Source organism: Anabrus simplex, chromosome 14 (assembly GCF_040414725.1).
Source record: "Anabrus simplex isolate iqAnaSimp1 chromosome 14, ASM4041472v1, whole genome shotgun sequence".
Classification (NCBI taxonomy): domain Eukaryota; kingdom Metazoa; phylum Arthropoda; class Insecta; order Orthoptera; family Tettigoniidae; genus Anabrus; species Anabrus simplex.
Genome location: NC_090278.1, coordinates 45965428 through 45990961, shown reverse-complemented (window position 1 = coordinate 45990961; position 25534 = coordinate 45965428). Strand labels below are relative to the sequence as shown.

General features: G+C 39.7%; 2 protein-coding genes across 2 annotated transcripts in view; both read right to left on the bottom strand.

Annotated features, from left to right (window-relative positions):
• LOC136885417 (gastrula zinc finger protein XlCGF46.1) overlaps positions 1-25534 on the bottom strand; it is a 293140-nt gene that overhangs the window by 260303 nt on the left and 7303 nt on the right. The window lies entirely within an intron of this gene.
• LOC136885707 (uncharacterized protein PF3D7_1120000) overlaps positions 23208-25534 on the bottom strand; it is a 73227-nt gene continuing 70900 nt past the window's right edge. The window contains exon 5 of the mRNA XM_067158425.2: positions 23208-23454. Within this exon, the coding sequence (XP_067014526.1) occupies positions 23451-23454 (4 nt within the window). The 3' untranslated portion in view covers positions 23208-23450. The remainder of the gene's footprint in view (positions 23455-25534) is intronic.

The window sequence follows — 25534 nt, the reverse complement described above, 5'->3', positions numbered from 1 at the left end:
TTCCTCAAAATTGAATTAAATAATGAACCTGTAACAGCTCTATTAGACTCTGGCAGTGTTTGTTCTATCATTTCGGCTGAATGGTATTCGAAATTGAAATCTGTTTGTAGACTTCCTGACTATTGCTCATCTTCAGTTCAATATGTTTCGGCTAATTCTTCTCCGTTAGGGATTTTAGGCTCCTTAAATGTCAAAATTCATATTTCTAAATTTACTTGGAAAGTTAAATTGTTTGTGGCTAAGCATTTGTCTTGCCCCATTATATTGGGAGCCGACTTCATGTCCCATACTGGTCTTGTGCTCGATCTTCAGAGTAGGTCGTGCACTTTCAAATTTGCTTCTAATTGTATAATCCCCTTATTGAAATGTAATTCTGCACCATGTTCATCTATTTCGCCTACCTAGGATGAGACGTTGTTAGATCTTAGACATCTACCTGAGGAGCAGGCTGACAGTATTCGTAAGTTGTGTCAGTCGTTTCCAGAGGTGTTCTCTGATACTCTTGGTGTTACTGACCTGATCGAATACAAAATTGAGGTCACGGATTCGATTCCTGTCCGTTTTCCACCTTATAGGCTATCTCCACCTAAAATGAAGGCATTGAAAGAAATCATCGATCAAATGTTAAAGGATGGTATTATTAGGCCCTCGAAGTCGGCGTATTCCTCACCTATTTTCCTAGTCCCGAAACCCCAAGGTGGCTTCAGGCCTGTCATTGATTATAGAGCTCTCAATCGGAAGGTGGTGTTACAATCTGTGCCCCTTCCTGACCTTCATTCTTGTTTTTCATGTTTTCGTAAAGCTAAGTTCTTTACCATCTTGGATCTGAATCAGGCCTATAATCAAATTCCTCTGGCTGAAGAATCTAAACATCTTACAGCGTTTGCCACGGATTGGAATCTGTATGAATACAACCGCGTGCCTTTCCGGCTCCCCACGGGTGCAGCTGTGCTTACGAGGCTACTAGATATGGTCTTCTCCGACATAAAATTTGAGTACTTGTACCACTATCTGGATGATGTCGTCGTCTTTTCGGAGACTTTTGAAGAACAACTAGATCATCTTGTAATGTGAAAATGGGAACTAATATTTACTGGACATAACTGAATTATTACATCAAAGCATCGAAGAGTATTTATTTATTCATCTGTCATGTCGACTTGTGTATCCAGCCGTTATCTGTATTATCGGTCATTGTTGGAACTGTTTCCTAACTGTGGAAGTTACCAGACCAATTTAATTCAAGTTATCTATCCATTATTGTCAGGCATTTGACTGAACTCTGTAGTGCGCCGAATTATCATTTGTAACTTCTGCGCATTTTCGCGGTGCACGCATTGAATTATGGGACTGCCTCTCGGCTAGCTCGATGTGAGCTCAGTAGTCGGCAGTAGTCAGCTTGCCGTTACTCTCCAAGATGGCTGTGTTGTATGGAGCTCCCAAGCAGACGGTTTGGCGAGAAGGGAAAGCTATTATAATGGAGCTTGACTCCGGCGGTTAAGCATAATGTGAGGGCTAGGCCCTATTATTCCTTCAAAGTTATCCAGTGTGCTCCAACCCTTTTTTTTGTTCTTAATGTAACATGTAAACTTGGTGCAGTGAGTACCGTTATCGGCATGAAATGTTTTAAGTGTCTTGTAAGTTTGGATACCTTAACTCAAGTAAGTACTGAAAATTATAATTTATTGAAGGGATCCCAGTCGTTCAGGCACTAGTGTGAGTAATTTCATCTTGGACATGAGCAACATTATAAACGACTATTTTGGTATTGGTTAACCTTGTAAGCAAAATCTGATATATATTTGAAGTGAATGCATTTGAAAAAGAAAATTTAATGTAATGTAGGGAGCTCGAGGATCGCTAGTTATGCATCTATGAGGTGATATTTTGTGTAAGTGATTTTATCTTACGTTTTTGTCAGGGTGCATTTTTGCCAACTGTGTTTCTTGATATTCATTATGATGGCGATTATTATTATTATTATTATTATTACTTTTATTTTTTGGTAATTCATTTTGGTGCGTGTTTTCTCCCTTAGTGTTGTCCTGTTTGGTTGATATTGCTGTCTAATTTTGTCCTATTGCCTTCGTGGCTGGTTATCTGTACGTAATGATTATCGCATTGTTACGGGCCTCAATTAATGACACCTCATATTCGCATCGTAGCGCATTCCACGGCCCCCTCTGTTCTAAAGTATGTAAATCGCTGGTGATTTAATTAAGTAAGGCTAATGTAAACTGGCACTATCACCTCTTGGATAAATGATAATTATTATTATTATTATTTTAATAACTTAAAATCTTAAAATTGAAATTTGCTGGTCGAAATTAAGTTTATAATGGGACTTTTCTTTCGTTGTCTTATTATCTTTTCTCCCATTGTTTGGGTTCCTTGCTTTTGTCTTTATTACGTCATGTCACCCCTTCTTATCTAATCTGATGATACGTTAATATTTTGGGTGGCTTTGATGATTATTATGGGATCTTGGCTTCGCGTCGGTAACGGGTAGCTCTTGTTGGGTGCTTCAGTGTTCCTTAATTTTTATGAGTGCACCGTTAATTGTAAATTTCCTTTAATATACTTCATTTTGTTCGGATTGCTGTGCACTATTATTTATTGTGTTTTCATCTAGGTCGTTTCTTTTGTGTAATGTTTATTCGCGGTTGGAGCCACTGAATTTTCTTCTTTTTCGTGTGTCCTTGTGTGCGTCTTGTAACTTAGAATTTTGTAGTGTAGCAAATTTCAGTTTTAAAGTGTTTTTATATCGCGGGCCCGCATATCGGTTGCAACCAATTTTAATGTTTCTATATGTAAGGTAATGAGTTATTAATGAATTTTCAAACCTTAATTTCGGCGGAAGCCTATGTTTATGTGAGCTTCATTTTTCCTTAATTTCTACTTTATTTTAAAATACTGTTTTCCTCGTCTAGCTTGATTGCATTTTTAAATTTCAGAAAAAGAATTATATATTTTTTATTGTTCTTATTTTATACCATTTTCAAATTACATTTGCTTAGTAAATTTTCTTCATTTCAAATTTATCTGGTGTGTCATTTAGTAGCTAGCAATATTTACCTGGCAACCTGTCAAAGTTATGTAAGATCCTGGCCTTTTTAATTCTCGCTTTGCCTTCCACGCTTCATATTTTATGCTACTGCCTTTCGGTAAGTATTGTGCTTGTTTTCTTCTTGATGTTTGTGCTTTTCTTTTGAATGTTTGGTTTACTAATTGGTAAGGTTGCACATCTAAAGGAAGTTCTCAATCGCCTTCGTAAGGCTGGGCAAACTGTGAAGTTGTCCAAGGTAGCTTTCGCTAAGCCTTCCATGTCATTCCTAGGGCATATTGTCTCGCCCGATGGTGTTGCTGTCGATCACTCTAGAACGCAGGCCATCCGTGATTTTAAACCTCCCAAGGACATCAAAGGTATTGCCAGGTTCATTGGTATGGTGAATTTCTTCAGGAAGTTTATCCCTAACTTCGCTAATAGAGCGGCGCCCTTGAACCTTCTTCGTAGGAAAGGCATCAAGTTCGAGTGGGGGCCTTCGCAACAAGCCGCTTTTGAAGACCTGAAATTAGCTCTCTGTAATGCCCCTGTCCTTGCTATGCCAGATTTCTCGAAGAAATTCATCGTCAAAACCGATGCGTCGTCGTCGGCGGTAGCTGCAGTCCTTCTTCAAGAGACTGAACTAGGGAGGCGACCCATCGCCTATGCATCTAGGACTCTATCGGCTCAAGAAGCCAAGTATTCTATCTATGAGCTCGAAGGTTTGGCAGTCTTATTGGCCTTAGAAAAGTTCTGTCTCTATCTGGAACATGTCAAATTCGACCTGGAGACTGATAATCAAGCCTTAAGCTGGGTCTTAGGTAGGCCGCGTCGTACTGGTCGTATAGCCCGGTGGGCCATCCGAATTTCTGCCTTCCAATTTGACGTTAGGCATATCAGAGGTACTGAAAATGTTGTCGCAGACGGACTCAGCCGTATGTTTTCCAATGACGTCGCGACCCATGAATCGGTCGATAGTTCATCACCTCCCGAGTCCATGCTATCTGAGGTTAATGCCATCTTAACAGATGCTCCCATGCTCTTTAGGGATATTGAGAAATATCAACGTGAAGATCCGACGCTGGCTCCGATAATGGAAACCCTTTCTTCTGGGGAACATGTTGTCCCTTATGTACTGAGGAATGGTGTTTAATGTTGCCCTTCGAGGCATGATAAGATGATGAAAGTTGTCGTTCCAGCTGTTCTTGTACCTATGATCTTCAAGTATTATCATGAGACCCCATTAGGGGGGCATCTAGGCATCTTTAAAACTCGTGAAAAGATTCGTGAAAGGTTCATCTGGAAAGGTATGGATCTGTGAACAAGTAAAGGCTTGTAAATCTTGTTTGCTTAGTAAACCAACCATGTCCACCAAGATAGGCCTTTTGTCTTCCCATCAAGCGTCGCGCCCAATGGAACGCCTGTATATTGATTATGTAGGACCCTTCCCCCAGTCAAAGGGAAATGCCAACAAGTTCATCTTTGTATGTGTAGATGGTTTTACTAGATTTTCCTGGTTATTTCCGACTAAGCTGGCTACCGCTCAGTCCACCATTACTTGTTTAAATTCAATCTTTGCTTCTTTTGGTCCGTGTCAATATATTGTGTCTGACAATGCCAAGGCTTTCACATGTAATCTATTTCGTAAATTCTGTTTTGATCTGTCCATATCTCATGTGACTACTTCTGCTTATTATCCCCAACCATCTCTTGCCGAAAGAGTCAGTCGTAATCTCAGGTCTGCCCTTATTGCCTATCATCATGAAGATCATTCTAGGTGGGACACGTCCCTGCATTGGTTAGCTTTCGCTCTGAATTCGGCGGTTCATGAATCACATAAATTTACTCCAGCTTCTTTGATGTTCAAGTTTGTTCCCAACACGCCACTCTCTAACCTCTAACCTCTGGTCTCTTGAGTGACATTCTACCCGAGACAATAGATCTAGATAATATTAAAGATCTTTGGAAGAAGGCTAAAGCCAATCTTAAAGTGTCTCATGAAAAAGTTAGGGAAAGATATGATCGTGGACGGAGACCCACCCATTTGAAGGTAGGTGACCAGGTGATGGTCAAGAATTTTGTTCCCGTGGGCAAGCTTGCCCCCAGATTTCATGGGCCGTGCGTAATTGTAGATTTTCTTACGCCGGTCACATTGTTATTAAGCAATCCAGCCACTGAGAGAATATTTAGGGTTCACCTGTCACAGGTGAAACCGGTGTAATGTCTATGCTAACTTGCTTTCTGTGTAATCTTGAAAGAATTAGGAAGGTTATATATATATTTTTTTGGGGGGGGGGTTCAGTTTGAGTTCTTGGGCTCTTTGAATCATGTTCCTTGTGTTTTAGTATTCATTGTAAAACCTTCCCCGACCAGCTAAACTGCCATCCTGTACTTGCCATGGCCATTACCACGCTCCCGTCTCCTGCTAACATAAAACAGTGGCTAATGAAAAACAAACCTCCACGCCGCTGGCCCATCAACCTCACCATAAAGACTGTACCTTAAAATTATCTGGTCCAACAAAATTCTGCCGCCGAGATCTTAATGTTTCAGTACCCCCAAAGCAGCGCGGCGCCGAACCGCCACTGAGGTGGGGTATGGGCCCGCCCCTCTCCAGTGAGGCCAACTAGTGTACGGCGAGCCGGAGCCCTCCTCCCGGCCAAGGCTGATGGGCGGCGCACAACCTGCTACTTGCCCGCGGCCTGTATACGTTCGCCGCGGGTGCGGCGTGCTTCAACACCACTACTCCTCTCATAGTGCGGGCGAGCGGTATCTCAGGGTACTTGAGGGGTCCGAGCGGCCCCCTCTGGACACAAGCAGCAGCGGCCGGTCGGGCCGTCCAACTTTATCAACATTGAATGTACTTAATCAGCTACAGGGACATTTAATATCAACAATTACTACATTTTTTAATTCAACGACAATATCTGGTGGACTTAGAAAATTTTTCTTCACTTTCAAGAATTTAAAGGTTTTCCTTCTGAATTCAACTTCTACAAGCATAAAGACATTACATCAAAAGTAACCACAAAAAATTTTGAAACTAGATCCAATCATTTAAGAAAATTTGGTTGTAAATACTTCTGCAATTATCTTCTATACCAACATCATAACTTGGACCATATTTTAAAACAAAAGTTTATGTTCTTCTGTGTTACCCCTTGGAGGGACTTTTTTTTTGGGGGGGGGGGGAGGTCTGTACCGGGCGGTACACCTCCGCTCCGCTAATTCAAACATTGTGCCAGTTGAAACTCCTCTACTGGAGGAAGCCTGAACTTTAACTACAGTGTTAATTCACAAGTTTCTCAGAAGATGTCCCTACTTGTAAATTTTGAAGTTTTCTGAACTGTGTTGTTTTCGATGTATTTTTGTTTTGCCTGTAGCAAGAAGTGTGAACATTCTCTTCTAGATGACACTACTTACGAACTACTATTGTGCACCCTAGTGCGAAGTGAGGGCACCCTTTTTTTGAAGAAATTTAGTATTTATAAGTTTCTTCCTTATTAAATTTCTTTCAGCTTGTGTTTAAGTTGGCAACGTTAACCCTTTCTTTCTGCCAGTTTTGAAATTGGCCAATCATAAATTTCTGTAATTAATTTTCCACTAATCCTGGTTTTCTTCTTCAATTCTGACATGTAATCTTTTGGTCGTCCAATAAAAGGCTTGTGGGCGGGTGTTCTCATTCATGAAAGGTCTCGAATGTTGCGCGAGGGTATATAAACTGCTGATTTTCGGATCTCCGCGCCACTTCCGTAACACCTATCATTGTGTAAATTATCTAGCAGGGGGCGGGAAGCGCCTCTTTCTTCGGGCAGCAGTTCAACCACCAGGTAATGGCCGTTTTATAACTTATTTTCTTGCCAGCTCAGCAGTTTAACCCTCGGGGCGGGTTCGAAACCTTTACCATGTAACTTTCCTCTAATATGTAAAAGACTCTTGATTTAAATTCTGCCTCTGTAACTACATATGGGGATAGAGAGTGCTTAACCCTCTCGAGCTCCCACTCATATTGCTTTGAGGTGAACTTATTTTCACAACCGTTTCTTCCCTTCTAATGTAATGTAAATCGTTTTCTTATATAAGTCACCTCTTTAGTATGGGATTAGCCCATGCATTAGCGGCCTAGTGCCAAGTAGGTTTCAATAAGGCGTATTTGGAGTGCAGTTTCGCCTCCTCTCAAGTTGGTATTTTGGAGGCCATGTAATTGTCTTGTTTCTTCACTTAATAGGCCTCAGTAGGTTGGGTATTTTTTACCCCTGTGTGTATGTCCTTGGAGGACAGCTTGAATGTGGAGTTTGGTGTGGCCTTTGATAGGCTGGAACTTTGAGAGCGGGTTGCTCTTCCAAAACAAAAATTGTTTCTGTGTGCCTCGAGGAGGCTTTACTGTGCAATTGGGAGTAAGTGCTCCCGGGCATGATAGGGGTTTTCATTCATTCATTCATTCATTCATTCATTCATTCATTCATTCATTCATTCATTCATTCATTCATTTATTTCAATTAATTCCAACGAGCCTGCAGGCTCATACATAGGAATTGTACAGGACATTACATACTGGCGGGTACTTACACATCAAAATATAGTTTGTGTATATAAGATAATTAGTAAATGGTTGAACATATAAACACATACAATATATAAAATATGTACATCATCAATATGAGGATAACAGAGAATTATTTCTGACTGTATTTACATTTACGTAACATGAAAGTTGCAAAGGTACAAGAATGGATTATGGAGTATTTTCATTTACATAAGAGTTGCTGAAGTACAAGAATAGATTTCAGATTATTTACAATTACATAACACAAAAGTTGCAGACGTACAGGAATTGATTACAGAGTATTTACAGTATATATACATAACACAGAGTTGCAGAGGTACAAGAACAGATTACAGAGTATTTACATTTACAGAACATAAAAGTTGTAGAGGTACAAGAATAGTTCCGGACAGTTTGCAAGATTGTTTGGGAGAATGCCTTAAATGACATCTGATATTTTGATTTAAACGGCACTGTACCTTTCCCAAAAATAATGCTAGACTCTTTGTTTGAATTTTGCCAAAGTTGGTGCTGTTTTCATCTCCACAGGGATGTTACCGTATTAAATAACTGGATCGCAGAGAACTTCAAGCTGTTTATACCATATTTATAACCTCGGTAATTGTACATTTTTTCATTGGTTGCTATGCTACTATGTACCTGTCATTCTTGTTATTTCTTGATTTTGCAAAGAAAATATAACCTTGTTAAATTTTATCTTAACTTTAATTTCGTAAGTTGAGACCTGTTCACCCCAGCACCTTCTTTCACCTATAACTACCACGGAAAACTCCGTAACAATAATAATAATAATAATAATAATAATAATAATAATAATAACTGTACCGGGAGGTACAGCTGCCCCGTTCATTTTAATGAAGTGCCTTGGAAAATGCCATCTTAAATCTAATACTCGCAACAACTAGCGCAAGAAGTTTGGACTTTTCTCTACAGATGTCTCTACTAAAAAATACTTATGTTATGCCCTCTAGTGTGAAGAGGGATTATTAAAATCCTATTTTTTTTATTTTAAGGTTTACTACATTGAGTTGAATATTCTATACTTTTGGTGTGTAAAGTTGTCAATATTTCGATTTCTTCCCGCTAACTTAAGATGTTGGCCAATAGAAGATTCTTTGTATTTCTTTTTCACTCAATTACATTTTTCTTGTAACTATTTAATTATCCAATGGAAATTGGGGGTGTATCGGGCCTTAGCCCAGAGCTCTCTAGAACCTACCTCTTGGGTAAAAAAGCCGGCGCATTTTCGACCAGGCTGTATTATTCATCGCTTCAGTTTAGTGTGTGTGGTTATTAAGGAGGCGGTGGCCTCGCCCATCATCGAACAGACCAGCAGCTCAAGGTAATGACAATCCTATAGAAAGCTAGCTCGAGGGGAAGGTTTATAAACTTTACAAATGTAACTGTAGTTTTCTAAGATGTAACTTTCAAACTAGTCAGAAAAACTTCGAGAATAGAGAGAGTTCCCTATCAACTTGACTATGACTTGTAACCGTTTTCTGTCTGTAACTTTTGTAACTTAAATTTTCTCCATTTGGTCACTTCAGTAGTATAGGCTTAGCCTCTGTAACCTCAGGCCAGAAGCGAAAATAGGGCCTTAATATTTTAATTACAAATTTCAATGAGTGAAATTGTCCGCCTGCACATCATTTTGATTTTTGGGCCAGTAACTTTAACCTGTTGCGTTTTCCACAAAGGTTCGGTAGATCGGGTATTCGACACCCCTGTGAAATTCTATTTCATTCTGTGTAAATATGTTAGATTGTTGAGCATCTAAGACAGTAAATACTGTTGGAATTGTAAAAAGCAAGTTTGTACCTTAGATGGGCGTGGACATTTTGTTGAAAATGTAAATTTTATAGAGCGAAGACGCTCTGGGGGTTAATATAAATGATGAAGGATGCCTTTGGAATGCTGTAATGTTTGTAGAATAGTTTCCTAGACTCCCAGATAATTTTGTTGAACAAAAGGTGTTCTTGAAACATTGTATACTTTGAATAATCTGGAAACGAAATTGGAAGAGTCGTCTCTTCGACTGTTTTTGAAAGGAGCCGCAGAGCTCATTGGAGAATGTATAATTAGGGAGCCTCAAGTTCAACCTTGTTTTTATTCGATATTCTAAAATTGTTACCCTATCTTATGATCTATTGTGCCTGAATTTTGTAAAGTCTTATTTCCGAAAATAGAAAATAAAAGAGAGCTGAGATAGAAATATAATCATAATTTTAAATCAATAATCTGATTGTCCTATCTTGACCCATTCATGCCCGCACCTTCTTTCACCTCTGTCCAGCACCGCGTCTGTGAGAACGGGGCCCCTGGGCTACGCGAATAGACGAGTTGAAGTTAAAATCCCGCGACCCCTTAGTCTCAAGACTAGCTCGCTAACCATTTAGCCATGGAGTCGGACTTTGCTGACTTGCGGAAATCCTTTCACTTCAAAGATACGTTATCACAACACTTGGTTTGGTTGCTCGCATGACATGATAGCCAAGACCATTAACGCGTCATGTCTATATGACACCGTGGTTCGAGTTCCACACACACATCTTTATTTACATTGTTATGCCTTTCAGTGTTCAGTCTGCAATCCTCCGTGGCCACGTTTAGCCCGTATTTCTTGTCTATAGGCATACAGTATATAAAATGCATAATTCTGTCCGTCATTCACAGCGAAGTTGAGAAAACCAGAAGGTTTTGGTACAGTCTGTACAAGAGAAATACAGTGAACCTCCCACGACCACGACTTTTGCACTTTCTTAAACAAAATTGGTTTCTGTCAGCGAAGTTACTGTCTCATCGCCACGAGTTGGAACTACTTACCCTGTTGCCTTCCAACAAGATATGGGTTATAAAATGCTATCATCCAGTAAAATAAATTATATTTTTTCCATTCTGTGGTATGGAAACATATTATCTCCATCGACAAACAAGAAATTATTCTTGCTACTTTCATATATGTTACTTCTAACTTAAGAATAGGATACCCTGAGTCCACTCAGCTTTTGCTCCCATAAAGCAAAGTTGGTCTGGAAACAGACTGATGTAAAGATAACTTCACCCGGGAGCTGAATTCCTTCTTACAGAATACGGTTGATCACAATGCGAGCTCACTGCATTACAGTAGCTTTCCTACGCCTTGATTCAATCTTACTTATTATATCAGCATCCTGGGAGAACACACAACCTAAATACTTGAAATTATTGACCTGTTCTAGCTTTGTATCACCAATCTGACATTCAATTCTGTTGAACGTCTTACCTACAGTTATCAATTTAGCCTTGGAAAGGCTAATTTTCATACAATAATCATTCCACCAATTTTCAAGTTCCAAAATATTACACTGCAGGCTTTCGGCACAATCTGCCATTAAGACCAAGTCGATAGCATAGGCCAGACTGCTTACTACATTTCTACCTAACTGAATCCGTCCCTGCCACTTTATACCTATCAGGAGATGATCCATGTAAACTACGAACAACAAAGGTCTAACCTTGACTAACCCCTGTAAGTACCCTGAACCAAGAACTCATTCTACCATCACTTCTCACTGAAGCCCAATTGTCAACATAAAAGCCTTTGATTGATTTTAATAATCTACCTTTAATTCAATAGTCCCCAAATATAGCGAACATCTTTTACCTCGGTACTCTGGCATATGCTTTCTTTAGATCTAAAAAACATAAACACAGCTGTCTATTCCTCTCGTAGCATTTTTCAATTATCTGACGCATACTGAAAATCTAATCTTGACAGCCTCTCTGTGGTCTGAAACCACACTGGTTTTCATACAACTTTCTCTCATCCACTGATCTCACCCTCCCTTCCAAGACGCCAGTGAATACTTTGCCTGGTATACTAATCAATGAGATACCTCGATAGTTGTTGCAATCCTTCCTGTTCCCTTGCTTACCGATAGCTGCAATAACTGCTTTTGTCCAATCTGAAGGTACCTTACCAATACTCCATGGTAATCTTACTACTCTATGAAGCCATTCCAACCCTGCCTTCCCACTACACCATTTCAGGTCTAATTTCATCTATACCTGATGCTTTATGACACTCGAGATCATTTACCATACTTTCCAATTCCTCGAGCGTAATTTCATCAACATCATTTTCCTCCTCCCCATGACCTTGGTTGTTCGCAACACCACCAGGAAGATTTCCTTTTATGTTGAGAAGATGTTCAAAATATTCCCTCCTCCTCTCCAGTGACTCACTGGGATCTATTATGAGTTCACCTCAATTACCCAAAATATTGTTCATTTCCTTTTTCCTCCCTTCCTGAGATACTTTATTACTGTCCAGGATGGTTTCCCTGCTGCCTGACCTAGCCTTTCCAGGTTATTACCAAAATCTTCTCACGACTTCTTTCCTGATTCAACAAGTGTTTGTTTCGCTTTGTTTCTTTTATCTACGTACAATTCCCTGTATTCCTCGGCCCTTGTTTGGAGCCATTTCTGATAAGCCTTCTGTTTACGTTTACAAGCTGCTCTCACTTCATCATTCCACCAAGATGTTCGCCTTTTCCCATCTTTACACACAGTTGTTCCTAGGCATTCACTTGCTGTTTATACTAGAGCATCCCTGTATGCCACCCATTCTCTTTCTATATCCTGAACCTGCTTACTGTCTACTGTTCGAAACTTCTCATTAATCATATCCATGTACTTCTGTCCAATTTCCTCGTCCTAGAGATTTTGTACCGTTATTCGTTTGCAGACAGATTTCCCTTTCTCTATCCAAGGCCTAGAGATTCTTAGCTCACCTCAGATCAGATAGTGGTTTTTATCATCAAAAGATCCCCAGAAAACTCGTACATTCCTAGCAGACTTTCTGAATTCGAAGTCAGTTAAGATATAGTCAACTGTGGATCTGGTACCCCTAGCCTCCCATTTGTAGCGGTGAATAGCCTTATGCTTGAAGAATGTATTCGTAACTGGTAAACCCATACTAGCACAGAAGTCCAGCAAACGCTTTGCATTTCTTTCTAGCTTCCATATCGTTCCCACATTCACCAATCACCCCTTCGTATCCTTTAGTTCTATTCCAACTCTATCATTGAAATCAACCGTTAGCACTATCCTGTCCTTGCTATTGACGATGTCACTCAAAGCTTCATAAAACTTGTCAATTTCATCGTCATCTTATGGTGAAGTCGCTAACATAAGTCTCGAACTAATTCCTCCAACTGCCGAATCTACCTACATCATTTGCTCATTTACGTGTCTAACAGAAACTATCTTGCATGCAGTAGTATTCCTGATATAGAGCCCTACCCCATACTCTGCCCTTCCCTTTCTAACGCCCGTCAAGCACACTTTATAATGTCCTATCTGTTCCCCGTTATCTCCCCTTACCGCAATATCACCTACTCCTAGCACATCCAGATGCACGCTCTTTTCTGACTCAGCCAGTTCTACTTTCTTTTCTCTATAAGCCCCATTAATATTGTATAAAATGCATAATTGTGTCTGACATTGAGAGCGACGTTGAGAAAACGAGAAGATTTGCACGTCTTCATTAAAAGAGATATACAGTGAACCACCACTTTTGTACTTTATAAAAATAAAAATTGCTTTCTGTCAGCTAAGTTAATCATAAAGTAAAAACTTGAGGTATGAGGGTCCACCTTCTCAATACAAATTATGTAGGAGTTTTTAAATCACCGCATTCTTATTTATTACATTGGACCGGTTTCGGCATAATGCATGCCATCATCAGCCAAATAGGGAACTTACTGAACATAATCAAGATTTAACGTATAATTAAAATATACTAAGTAGCTTAGTGTTGATATCCATATTATAAACAAACACTGTTTTTACAAGTATAAAATTTGATGGTCATATAACAACTATTTTTACAAGTTTGAAACTTGATAGTCATATGTTAAAAGAAATTAAAATTTTCTTAAAAACCCAATGTTGATTGTCTTTGACATGGTGACAATTTTGTTGGTCAGATGTGGCATGTTGTAGCAATGATTCACTTGTAATATTATTAATGTAAGTAACTGGGCGTTCCTTTTAAATGTTGTTCCTCTGTTGAGATTAACTTGGGTCAATTCTGTGTGGCACTGAGTTCAAACTTCGTTAATGTGGTGTAGTAATGTCGCTGGGAAAGTGGATCTCGTAGCAACAGTTTGATGTTATAAATGTTAAAATAGTTCTCGATCCAAGACGGAACCTATAATATAAAATATGCTCGAGTTAGAGTTCGAAATAATGAAATGGGGCAAGAAAGCTTCGGCTGGAGGACTCGCCTCAGGCGACAAGTTGTTAGTTGTAGAGTTGATGAGAACTAAAGAGCTAGTCATACGGAGAGGTGAGGAAGGGTCGGGATGTTTTGGGTTGGAAGGGTGAGGAGCGCGGCAACGGAGGGCATACGATCAGGTGGGCGCGGGAGGTGGTAGGGATGACATGCAAATGTGTTACGTCCTGTCTGAAACATTGATCGGTTTCTAGGTAATTTAACATTGTTTAATACTGTAATAAAAAGGTAATGGCGTGTGGCTTTTAGTGCCGGGAGTGTCCGAGGACATATTTGGCTCGCCAGGTGCAGGTCCTTTGATTTGAATCCCGTAGGCGACCTGCGCGTCGTGATGAAGATGTAATCATCATAAAAATTACTTGAAGGCTTAATAATGTTATTAAATCATTTCCATACTTTGCTCAAATTACAAAGAGATTGTATTGTACATCAAATCTTGTTCTTTGACGAATATACTTGTTGCAACTGTTGTTGGTTCATTAATCTACATTTCTGCTTGTTGCTTTCTCTTGATCAATACTGCAATAAGCATGTCAAATAGAATTTTCTGTTTGTCGGATATATCGTTGAGATTTAGATTTGGATTGAAATATTGATCGAGGTGAATATAGCAATTTTCTGTAATGTCTAGTAAAGGGCCCTTGTTTAGTATTTCAACGATATCCTTGTCTTGATCAATACCATAGAATTTATGTTTGTAGTCATGTATATGTTGGCCTACTGCAGAGAATCTTTTATATTTAATTGCGTTCACATGTTCCATGTATCAGATTTTGAACGACTGGCCAATTTAACTGATGTATGTGCTGCTGCAGTCGTTGCAACGGAATCTGTATACACCCGATTTTTCAAAAGGACTACAAACATTTACTAAATTCGAGTTATGTAAAATGTCCATATTTCTATTATTCGTTCTAAAGGAGATGTCAACGTTCTGTTTCTTAAATATACTCGTGACACTATATATATTACAATTAAAGGTCAATGTTGAAAACAATTTTCATTTGGTTTTGTCTTTAATTGAATTTGAGTTATGACGGTGTTTAAATTGGTTAATTATGTGTTCTATAAAGATTCTGTTTTAACCATTATGGTGAGCAACATCATGTATGATGTTTATCTCCTTATTGAGGTCCGACTTTGCCACAAGGACCTTAAACGCGCAGTTCACTAAGCTATGGTAAGAGGCGCGTTTATGGTTGAGAGGGTGTGTGGAAACTTGTTTAATTGTTACAGCGGTGTGAATGAGTTTCCTATAGATTTTATATCTAAAAGAGGAGGGGAGCCTGGTAATAGTTAAATCTAAGAAATTGATAGAACTGTTAACTTCGAACTGTAATGTAAATTTGATCTCCGGATCAATGTTATTAAGATTTGTTAAAGTAGTAGCTGCATCATTAGAACGTTCGTCTAAGATGATAAGGATAATTTACGTATCGAGACCAAAAGTGTATATTATTCAATTTTGCGTCTTTATCTATTTTCGTATGTTCTAAGAGGTCCAAGTATATTTCAGCTAATATGCCGGAGGCTGGTGACCCCATAGCTAGACCATCTTGTTTGTACACCGTATTGTCGAAGGTGAAATAGTTATTGTTAATTAACTACTTCAAAATGGATACGAAATCGGTTATTTCTAATTTACTCAGTTGACTGTTAGTATTTAAATTCCTAGCAATAACATGTATGAGTTTTCCTGTTGTTATACTCGTATACATACCGTACTAGTAATAGCGAAAGACTGTATGGAATGGTACGGTTGGAGTTTGAAGTTGTCTAGTTGTTTGACAAGTTCTAAAGTATTCTTAATAGATTTGTTTGACTGGAGTGTATAATATTTCTTGAGAAATTGTTGAATGAATTGGAACTTGGTATAAAATTTACGATGCGGCGTATGAGGAGACCTGTTTTATGGATCCTAGGCTGTGCCTTAACAGTCGGTAGTCCTGAGTTCATATTGATCAGTGTGTTTTTCATTATTCGCTAGAAGCAAAGATGTATTTTTAAGCGTCTGTTCAAGTTGGCGTTGTATGGATTGGATCGGGTCTTAGCCAGTTATGGAGAAAGTATTATCTGTGAAAAAGTTTTTTGTATTGTAATGTAGTTGGTTTCTTCCATTACCACGGTAGTGTTACGTTTATGCGCCATGGTAACAATAAGTTGCTCGTCTTTAATTTCCGTTTTAAGTCAAATAATCTTTTTCTTGTCTGCAAATTGTGGATTAGTTTTGTTGGGTTCGGACGAAATAACATTTTTATTTAATTGTTTTCTGCCTTTATGTCTTAGTTCGTCTTGAGACTCACGAGGCATTTTATTGATTGCTGTTTCTATAAGAAGTTTTGTAGCGATATCCGCCATATTAGAGTTAGGCCAGTTGTGCTTGGGACCTTTTGAAAGTATTGCAATATCTCCGTCATCCAACCTCGTAGTTGATAAGTTGATGAACGCGACTGGATTCGGGTTAAACGGTTATTAGGTGTAATGGAGTTTATCGGATTTTTGGATAGTCTGTTAGCAGTATTTGATTTTTCTATGAGCGTTTGGAACTTATTATTTAGGGTTGACTGCTTTTGAGAAAGCTAAATAGATAATCTGTCATGAACATTATCTTGAAAAGTATTCCATTGCACATTTGATAGCAAAAGTATGACCTCGAGGTGAGTTTCATAGAGGCAGTTACTTAGGAATTACTTTTTCTTATGCAAGAAGTTTAATTCGTTCTGGAGCCATAGTTTATTAGTTTTCTGTTGAACTTTACGTTGATGCGTTGTTTGTTACTAAAACCCTTTAACAAATTTGGAGTCAGATTATGCGTAATAAACTTTTTAATGAATTTTATGTCCTTGCTCAATTTCTCTATTTTTATTCTTAAGCTCATATAATAATTGGACTTACTTTTGCCTGGTAGGCTGTATTATTCAACGCCAAGAATTTCATTGTTTTGTCCGTATTGAATCGAGATTCACAAAGTAATAAATTGAGGTATGAGGGTCCACCTTTTAAATACAAATTATGTAGGAGTTTTTAAATCACCACATTATTATTGATTACCTACATGGGAACGGGTTCGGCATAATGAATGTCATCATGAACATAATCATGATAGAGCCTATAATTAAAATATACCAAGTAGCTTAGAATGGATATCTATATTATAAACAAAGATATATTAATAGTCGATTACTTTATAGATAGTGATTACGACTTATGTACTACTCTTTATATAATTAGGTACTGTGTCTAGCCATCATCGTCTTGATCTCCCTCTAGGCCCTACTTCTTTCATCCTCCAGAACTGAGTCGACTATTTTCCCAGGTAACCTACCCTCATCCATTCGCCTCAAATGTAAAAAAAGAGTGTTTATTTATAATATGGATATCCATTCTAAGCTAATTAGTATATTTTAATAATAGGTTCTATCATGATTATGCTCACTTTATATGTCATTGTAAGTTCCCTATTTGGCTGAAGATGGCATTCATTATGCCGAAACCGGTCCCTTGTAATAAATAATAATGTGATTTAAAAATTTCCTACATAATTTGTATCGAAATGGTGGACCCTCATACCTCAATTTTTTACTTTGTGAATCTCGATTCAATACGGACCAAACAATGAAATTCTTGACGTTGAAGCGAAGTTAATGTCTCATCGCCATGATGACGTAAGTACACATGAGTTGGAACTACATACATCCTGACTTGTGTTGCCTTCTAACGCAATGCTGTTTAGTGAAAATACTACCTGTCAGTAAAATAAAGAACATACATTTTCATTGATTCCGTGATGATACTGAAGTTAATAAACCTGGCTTGTGCTATGAAATGAGATTGAATTTACGGAAGGTAGACAAAAATATCGTTCATGCAGAAATTGAGACGAACTCAGGTTCAGGAAGAACGTGTTTTAATCCAAGAATAGATTTAGCACCTGTGTATACCATTCGTTCTTAAATGCACTCAATTTCCTCTAAATTTAGCCTTTTCTGTTACAACAATTAAGTCACATGTTGGGCTAAATCTCTCCACTCCATTGTTTTGGACAGCTGTATGCAGCTTTCCCAGATCCATACAACTGCACTCAATATGGTTTCTAAGCAGAATACTACGGGGGTTCCTGTTTAGATTCCATCCTGCGTGTACATACTGAGAATTAGACAAGGCTGAAATAATACACTGGTCATACACACGGTAATTTGCTGTTTCTAGTTTTTGTAGATCATCTACTGAAAGGCAGCGAGGGATTCAGTTTGGCCTGTGTCGACGACTTGGTCTTAATGGCAGAATGTGTTGCGGTTAGTGCGATATGATGTCAGTTGGTAAGAAGCCACAGAGTCTTCCAGGAGACCGGTATGTATTAAGACCAACGGGAGTGGAAACTGGATATCTTATTCACAAGTTGGAAGTAATAAGAATGATCGTTGCTGTACTCAAACTGCTACAACTCAAAAAGTATTGAAGATATCGACCTCAAACTTAGAAAATATACTCACTGGGTTCCGTAGGAGTCTCTGATAACTTTCAAAGCAGTAGCGTTTGTGGCTCCATTTAACAGTCTTTCTAAATACCGTGCAGTATAAATACCTTGTTTGTGCCATTCGTGTACTCACTGTCTCCACGTACGCAAGGATTTCTCTTTATGGTTACTCCCCGTTTAGTGTTAGCCATTAATCATTAGAAATATCTAATTCAATGTCACTCGTATCTCGGTCTGTACATAATTAATCACAATTATCGGTAGCCGTGGGCAACTGATTATGCCGCGCCATATTGACATCCGTACTAGGGCTCCAGGGAATAGCTCTACTTATCCAACATTATTTCATTAAACACGTGAAGGTTTAGAGAAAGAAAGTTGCAGCGATAATTTATATTCCATGACTACACCATTTGTAACTCCTATACTCCGCACTGCTCTACTTCTAAATTGACGTTTAGGCCGATTTTGGCTCTGTCTGGTGGTTGTGCACCGAAGCACAGACATCCAACTAATCCCAACCTGCCATTTATGTCGATTTATATAGGCAGAGCACGATCTCGAAACCTAGTTGCCAAGTCTGATATTTACATTCGCCACGTGGTTAACCTATCTCGTTCAACGTGTATGGTATTCGGTACGGTTCGCGATCATTTGCGTTTTCCTCCAGTAATTAGTGTTTTATCATATAAGTTTTATCTCTCTAGTATAGTACAGTATAGCGTAGTTTACAGTTTAGCATAGCCTAAGTACAGTATAGGTTTAATTATTAAATAGCTGTAGTTTTATTTACGTCCGTGTATCAGTGTACTTAGTTCGTCGTGTTGACAATGTCTCAGTGTAGTTCGGGAAAGACAAGTGGCAAGAAATCGAGACGTGTGGGACAAGGCACGCCCTTGAGAAGCCAGGCTCGTGAAATTGTGTCCAATGTGCGCGAGTACTTTGAGAAAGAAAAGGAGAACGGTGCTACATTGCTTCCTTTAGCACAAGCTGTACAGAGAACTGCCGACGCTACCAAAGTGAGTAAATACACAGGAGTGGCAATTGGAAATGAGAAATACCACGCTGAGGAACAATCTCCTGGATCCTCTAAGTTTGAAACACCGGGTAAGAAAAGGAATCGGGCCAAACCAGTGACGAACTTGGACAGTTTCGAGAAAGATGCCATTCGTCGTCATGTTTATGACTACTACCGCAGAAAAGAACACCCTACTGTTGCGAAGCTACGTGAGTCTCTGAAGGAAAGCGAACTATTTAAAGGAAGCAAGACTTCGCTGAATGTTGTGGTAAAGGAACTGGGATTCCGTTACAAGAAATTAAACGGTCGCCGAGTGTTAATGGAGAGAAGTGATATTGTGATGTGGCGCTGCCGGTTTTTAAGGGACGTTATGAAGGAAAATTTTGATTCGATTGTGTGATTAGATGAAACATGGATTAATGCAAACCATACCGTAGGAAAAGGCTGGACAGATGATTCTGTGGAAGGTACAATCGCAGTTCCCATTGGAAAGGGGGGAAGAATTATTGTGCTACATGCCGGTACCGCAAACGGATTTGTACCTAACTGTTTATATGTTCTGAGGTCTAAGAAGACTGGCGATTACCACGAGGAGATGAATAGTGTCAATTTTCAGAACTGGTTTGAATACACATTGATGAATAACCTGTCTGAAAATTGTACAATAATAATGGACAATGCCCCCTACCATTCCGTAATTCAAGACAAAGCTCCGACAATGGCAACAAAGAAGTCGATTCTTGCCGAGTGGTTAAGGAGGCACAACATTCCTGTGCGGGACAACATGAAGAAAGGCGAACTGTTGCAGCTTGTGAAAGAAAACAAGCCACAATTTCCTGTGTATGTCGTGGACGAAATTGCAAGACGTCATGGACATAAAGTTATTCGACTTCCACCTTATCATTGCCACTTCAATGCAATAGAGAAGATTTGGGCTCAGGTTAAGGGTTATGTTGCAACAAACAAATAAGCGTTTTACTGTACCCGAAGTGGAAAACCTGTTAACCGAAACTGTGGCGAACGTCAGTGCCGATGACTGGAGGAAAGTTGTGCGCAGTACACAAAGATTAATACGTGAGGCGTGGGAAAATGAAGATGTATTGGAGAACTTTGTCGAAAGTTTAATAATATCTTTGGGACCTGGTGATAGTGACAATGATTCTTTGTTAGAGGGTTCCAGTGACTCTGAGATCAGTGGAGTGTTTCCTTTGTAGGCCATAACCTCCTTCCTGTGTCAGCCATTGGCGGTGAGTGATGTGTTATTTCCTAATTCTCTTTTATTCTGAATAATATATTCTCTTATTAGTGTCAGATGTTGTTAGTAAGTGTAGATTTTATGAATTTGTTTTCATTCCATATGTATTCGTTTTTCTGAGTACGGTATTACATTTTACTATATATGGCTGTTTACCGTGGTCGTATTGCATCAGCTGTTCTCGCGGGCGTAGCGCGCTGGCAACAGAGGATTGGCGATGCTCATTTGTTTTGCGAAACTTCAATTTAGAAGTAAGGCCGTGCGGAGTATAATCTCACCCACGATTTCATCAATAATCAAAGAAATACGAGATGCATAAGCGTGAGAATTCTCGTAGACTGTCACCTACCTTCGGCTGTCACCTATTGTCAGCAGTAAAACTACGAGAATTCTCAGGGCTCATCACCCATGTGGCACATAAAAAGAATATATATATAAAATAAGAATGTGTCTGTACACTGCTTAGAATTTGAAAAGAATGGTATTTCTGTATCGGTCATGCCCACAGTAATAGGGAAATGCACTTTTTACTTTTCCGTAATTTCTGTCTGTCTGTCTGTATGTACCCGCATCATGAGAAAACGGCTGAAGAAAATGAAAATCGGTATGTAAAGCCGCGGTATGAGCCACTACAATGTAGGCTATAAATCATTTTATTCTCGCTGAGTGAAATGGTAGTTTACGGGAAGACCTACAATTTAATTCTCAAATATTTATACAATTAGTGGTCCTATGGATAGATACAACATAACTAGTTGTATAGAATTAAATTTCCAATGTTCTATACAGTTTTACCCTACCGACTATCTGTCATAATTGTATTCAGGTTTAAAACCACTTAGTCATCGGTCCGTATCGACAAAGAAAAATGTGAAGATGATTTATCGTGAAGGAACGATCGCTTGAAGGATTAGATACGAGGGAGTCATTTAATAAGCAAAGGCTGCCTTTACCTTAAATGCTATATATCCCAGTCAGAAGGAAACTAAATGTGAAGGCCTATAATATCGAAAGCTCATAAAACTCATCAACAATAACATTACATCGACCATTGTTGTGATGTGTGCTGCCACTCATCTCTGACAGATGGGATTACTGCTGCGTCCCAAAAAAAAAAAAAAAACAGCCTGTCTGAATATTGGCGGAATGCAGCTGGCGAGTAGCACATTCTATGTGATTGTACAGTCGGGACGGGTACTGCAGCTAGTGCACGTTTCCATGGGCGCGCCATCTTGCACAATGATTCTTGGCGCGTAAGAACACCCGTGTATATAGGAAATTTCCATGGCTACAAAAAGCGTACAATTGAGAATTTAAATTGACATTAAAATCACGATCCCTCTACTCCATGATACATTTTTTTTTTTGCTAGGGGCTTTACATCGCACCGACACAGATAGGTCTTAAGGCGACGAGGGGATAGGAAAGGCCTAGGAGTTGGAAGGAAGCGGCCGTGGCCTCAATTAAGGTACAGCCCCAGCATTTGCCTGGTGTGAAAATGGGAAACCACGGAAAACCATTTTCAGGGCTGCCGATAGTGGGATTCGAACCTACTATCTCCCGGATGCAAGCTCACAGCCGCGCGCCTCTACACGCACGGCCAACTCGCCCGGTACTCCATGATACAATTGAAAGTATTTGAAATTATAGCCAACAGATAGCACAACAAGCTACATACGATGCCCGTGCGTAAAAACGGAGATCTCCGGGGCCGGTCATCAATGTGCTACGACCATACAACGTTCAACATACTTGCACTTCTCTTTCAGCCATTCTTCCTTATCTGTCCTGCACTTTCTATCTACTTCATTCTTGAATTGCTTGTATCCTTTTCGCTCCTCACTTTTTGCATTCTTATACTTACGACGTTCATCAATCAGGTCTAGTATCTCCTGAGTTATCCATTGATTCTTAGTTGATCTTTCCTTTCTTCCTAACATTCCTTCAGCAGCACTGGAGACCTCATTCTTCATGCTGACCATTCTTACTATATTGTGTTCCTTTCCGCTTTTTAATTTAGTGTCCGTGCAGCATGTACCTAGGGCAGACAGTAAAATGTATAATTAATCGAAAACGACTTATATATTGGTGCCGTTAATTTTCAGATCACTGCCATAAACTCTGACACTCTGGATGATGTATGAGTGCATGTTCCAATATAATTCGTAAGCAAATTTTGTACGCGACTTACTGTCTGAAAGAAATACTGTGTGGGTAAGATACCCCTAACACCTTCTTGGTCTGGGTGGGGGTGGAGAAGGGGCCAGAAGTAAAAATAATCAAAAGAAACAGTATTAGTGTCTTATGTACAGTTTTCAGGGTAGCTGAGATGACTCTGATATTGGATACTGTTAAAATCCAAGTTCAGCCTCCATCGCCATGTGGGTTGAGAAGGGGCAAAAAAGTAACTGTCAAAAACGACTGATATTAGCACTCACTGCACAGTTTCTGGGGACACTAACCTCTTTGGTAAGTCTCAATGACACCTAGATACGTGTACATATCAATAATGCAATGCATAGTTATCACTGCTATTTATTTGAAAGGATCAACTATTTCCCCAACAATTTGGGTTGCCATGAGGACAAACATTAATGCAAAACTCAATATTATCAATTTTAAACTTAAACACATAACAATAAATCAAAATCCACCAAAGTTTGTAAAATATCAGTCAATGTGACAATAAAGGCAATACAAACACTATCATTAAATATGAACCGGGTACTACAGGTAGTAAGCCTCAAGCAGTCATTTTCCTGGAGTCATCCAATTTATGATCTTCCATTGGTGTACTTTGTATTTTTGGGAGCCTACCTGCAAAACAATCCAAGATGCTCAGAAAGCAAGACCAAACACATCCTATTTTGGAAATTGGCCCACATGGACTACATGGGGAATGGTAATGGTCTACAGAACTGAAACATTCTCTCAAGGTAATGATTACATCACTTCAAACACTTTCTGCACATCAGACAGGAATAAGCCTTCTCTGTTATATGTGTTTAAAACAGCTTCTGAAGGCTGTCCTTGTTTGTAAAAATGTTATTAAAATATGATGTACTACAAGACAATCTATTGCCATGAATAAATTTATGAGTTGTCAACTTTAAAAGTTTGCAACTAATTTGCCTCAAGTAGAACATTTGTTAGGGGTCAACAACATATGGTAGCAAGTGAGAAACATATATTCAGTGTGTTCATTCTCTTGGTATGAGCTGACCACATTACAAAGGTATTTATGTTAATCGACCAAAACAATATCCTACTCTGAGTATTTGAATTCATATATGTTCTAACATTTGATGGTCTTCAAGTGTTATTTCAACAAATCAAAATGTTGGTGGAGTGAATTAGAAGCTGAAATTGAAGTTGAGTTACATATACTCTTTCATGGAGTACTGTACAAAGGCATGATCATTCTGCAGAGGCAGCCAACTCATAGGCATTCTGGAAAACTAAATACTGTTTCCATTATGACACGTCCTTTCTCCTTCCTGAAGCAGACTTCTGAGCATATGTACCTCCATATAATTCACAACTGCATAGGCTCTCTCCAGGGCAGGTTCACAGGTGTGCATCAAACATCTTGTGATGGTGCCTATCATTTTGTTGTAAGGCTACGACGAGGAGTGTTATGAGTTGGCTCCATCCAGGACCGCAAACACCAGTGATTGATGTTGACTCCGGCCCCAAAGGAAACGCAGGGAATCACTCAAGAACAAGAAATGCAACAAAGATAAGACCTTGCCTACTGCCTCACTGAAGACCTGCTAACAGTGCAGTAAAGAAACCAAAGGTGCATCCAGATCATTCCGAATGAGAGAACTGTAGTCTTTTTCATTCGGGAAGGCCTTGAGAGGATGGCCTCACTTTTGAATGTGGGTTAGACTTGCAACAAGATGGAGTGCTGTGAGCTAGTGTACTGCTGTGTAGCACTGCGAGTGTTGTGAGGTTGTGTACTGCCATGGAGACCTGTTTAGTAGTGTAATATTGTGGAGCACTGGAAGTGGTGTGAGGAAGTTTACTGCCGTGGAAACCTGGGAGTGCTGTGAGCTAGTGTACTGCCATGGAGCCCTGCTTGCTAGTGTACTATTGTGGAGCACTGGAAGTGCTGTGAGGTAGTTTACTGCTGTGGAAACCTGGGAGTGCTGTGAGCTAGTGTACTGCTGTGGAAAGCTGGGAGTGCTGTGAGCTAGTGTACTGCTGTGGAAACCTGGGAGTACTGTGAGGTAGTTTACTGCTGTGGAAACCTGGGAGTGCTGTGAGCTAGTGTACTGCTGTGGAAAGCTGGGAGTGCTGTGAGATAGTGTACTGCTGTGGAGCACTGGGAGTACTGTGAGCTAGTGTACTGCTGTGTAGCAAGTGTACTGCTGTGGAGCACTGGGAGTACTGTGAGCTAGTGTACTGCTGTGGACAGCTGGGAGTGCTGTGAGCTAGTGTACTGCTGTGGAGCACTGGGAGTGCTGGGAGCTAGTGTACTGCTGTGTAGCAAGTGTACTGCTGTGGAGCACTGGGAGTACTGTGAGCTAGTGTACTGCTGTGGACAGCTGGGAGTGCTGTGAGCTAGTGTACTGCTGTGGAGCACTGGGAGTACTGTGAGATAGTGTACTGCTGTGGAGCTACTGTACTGCTGTGGAGCACTGGGAGTGCTGTGAGCTAGTGTACTGCTGTAGAGTACTGTGAGCTAGTGTACTGCTGTGGAGCACTGGGAGTACTGAGAGCTAGTGTACTGCTGTGGAGCACTGGGAGTACTGAGAGCTAGTGTACTGCTGTGGAGCTACTGTACTGCTGTGGAGCACTGGGAGTGCTGGGAGCTAGTGTACTGCTGTGGAGCTACTGTACTGCTGTGGAGCACTGGGAGTGCTGTGAGCTAGTGTACTGCTGTGGAGCTACT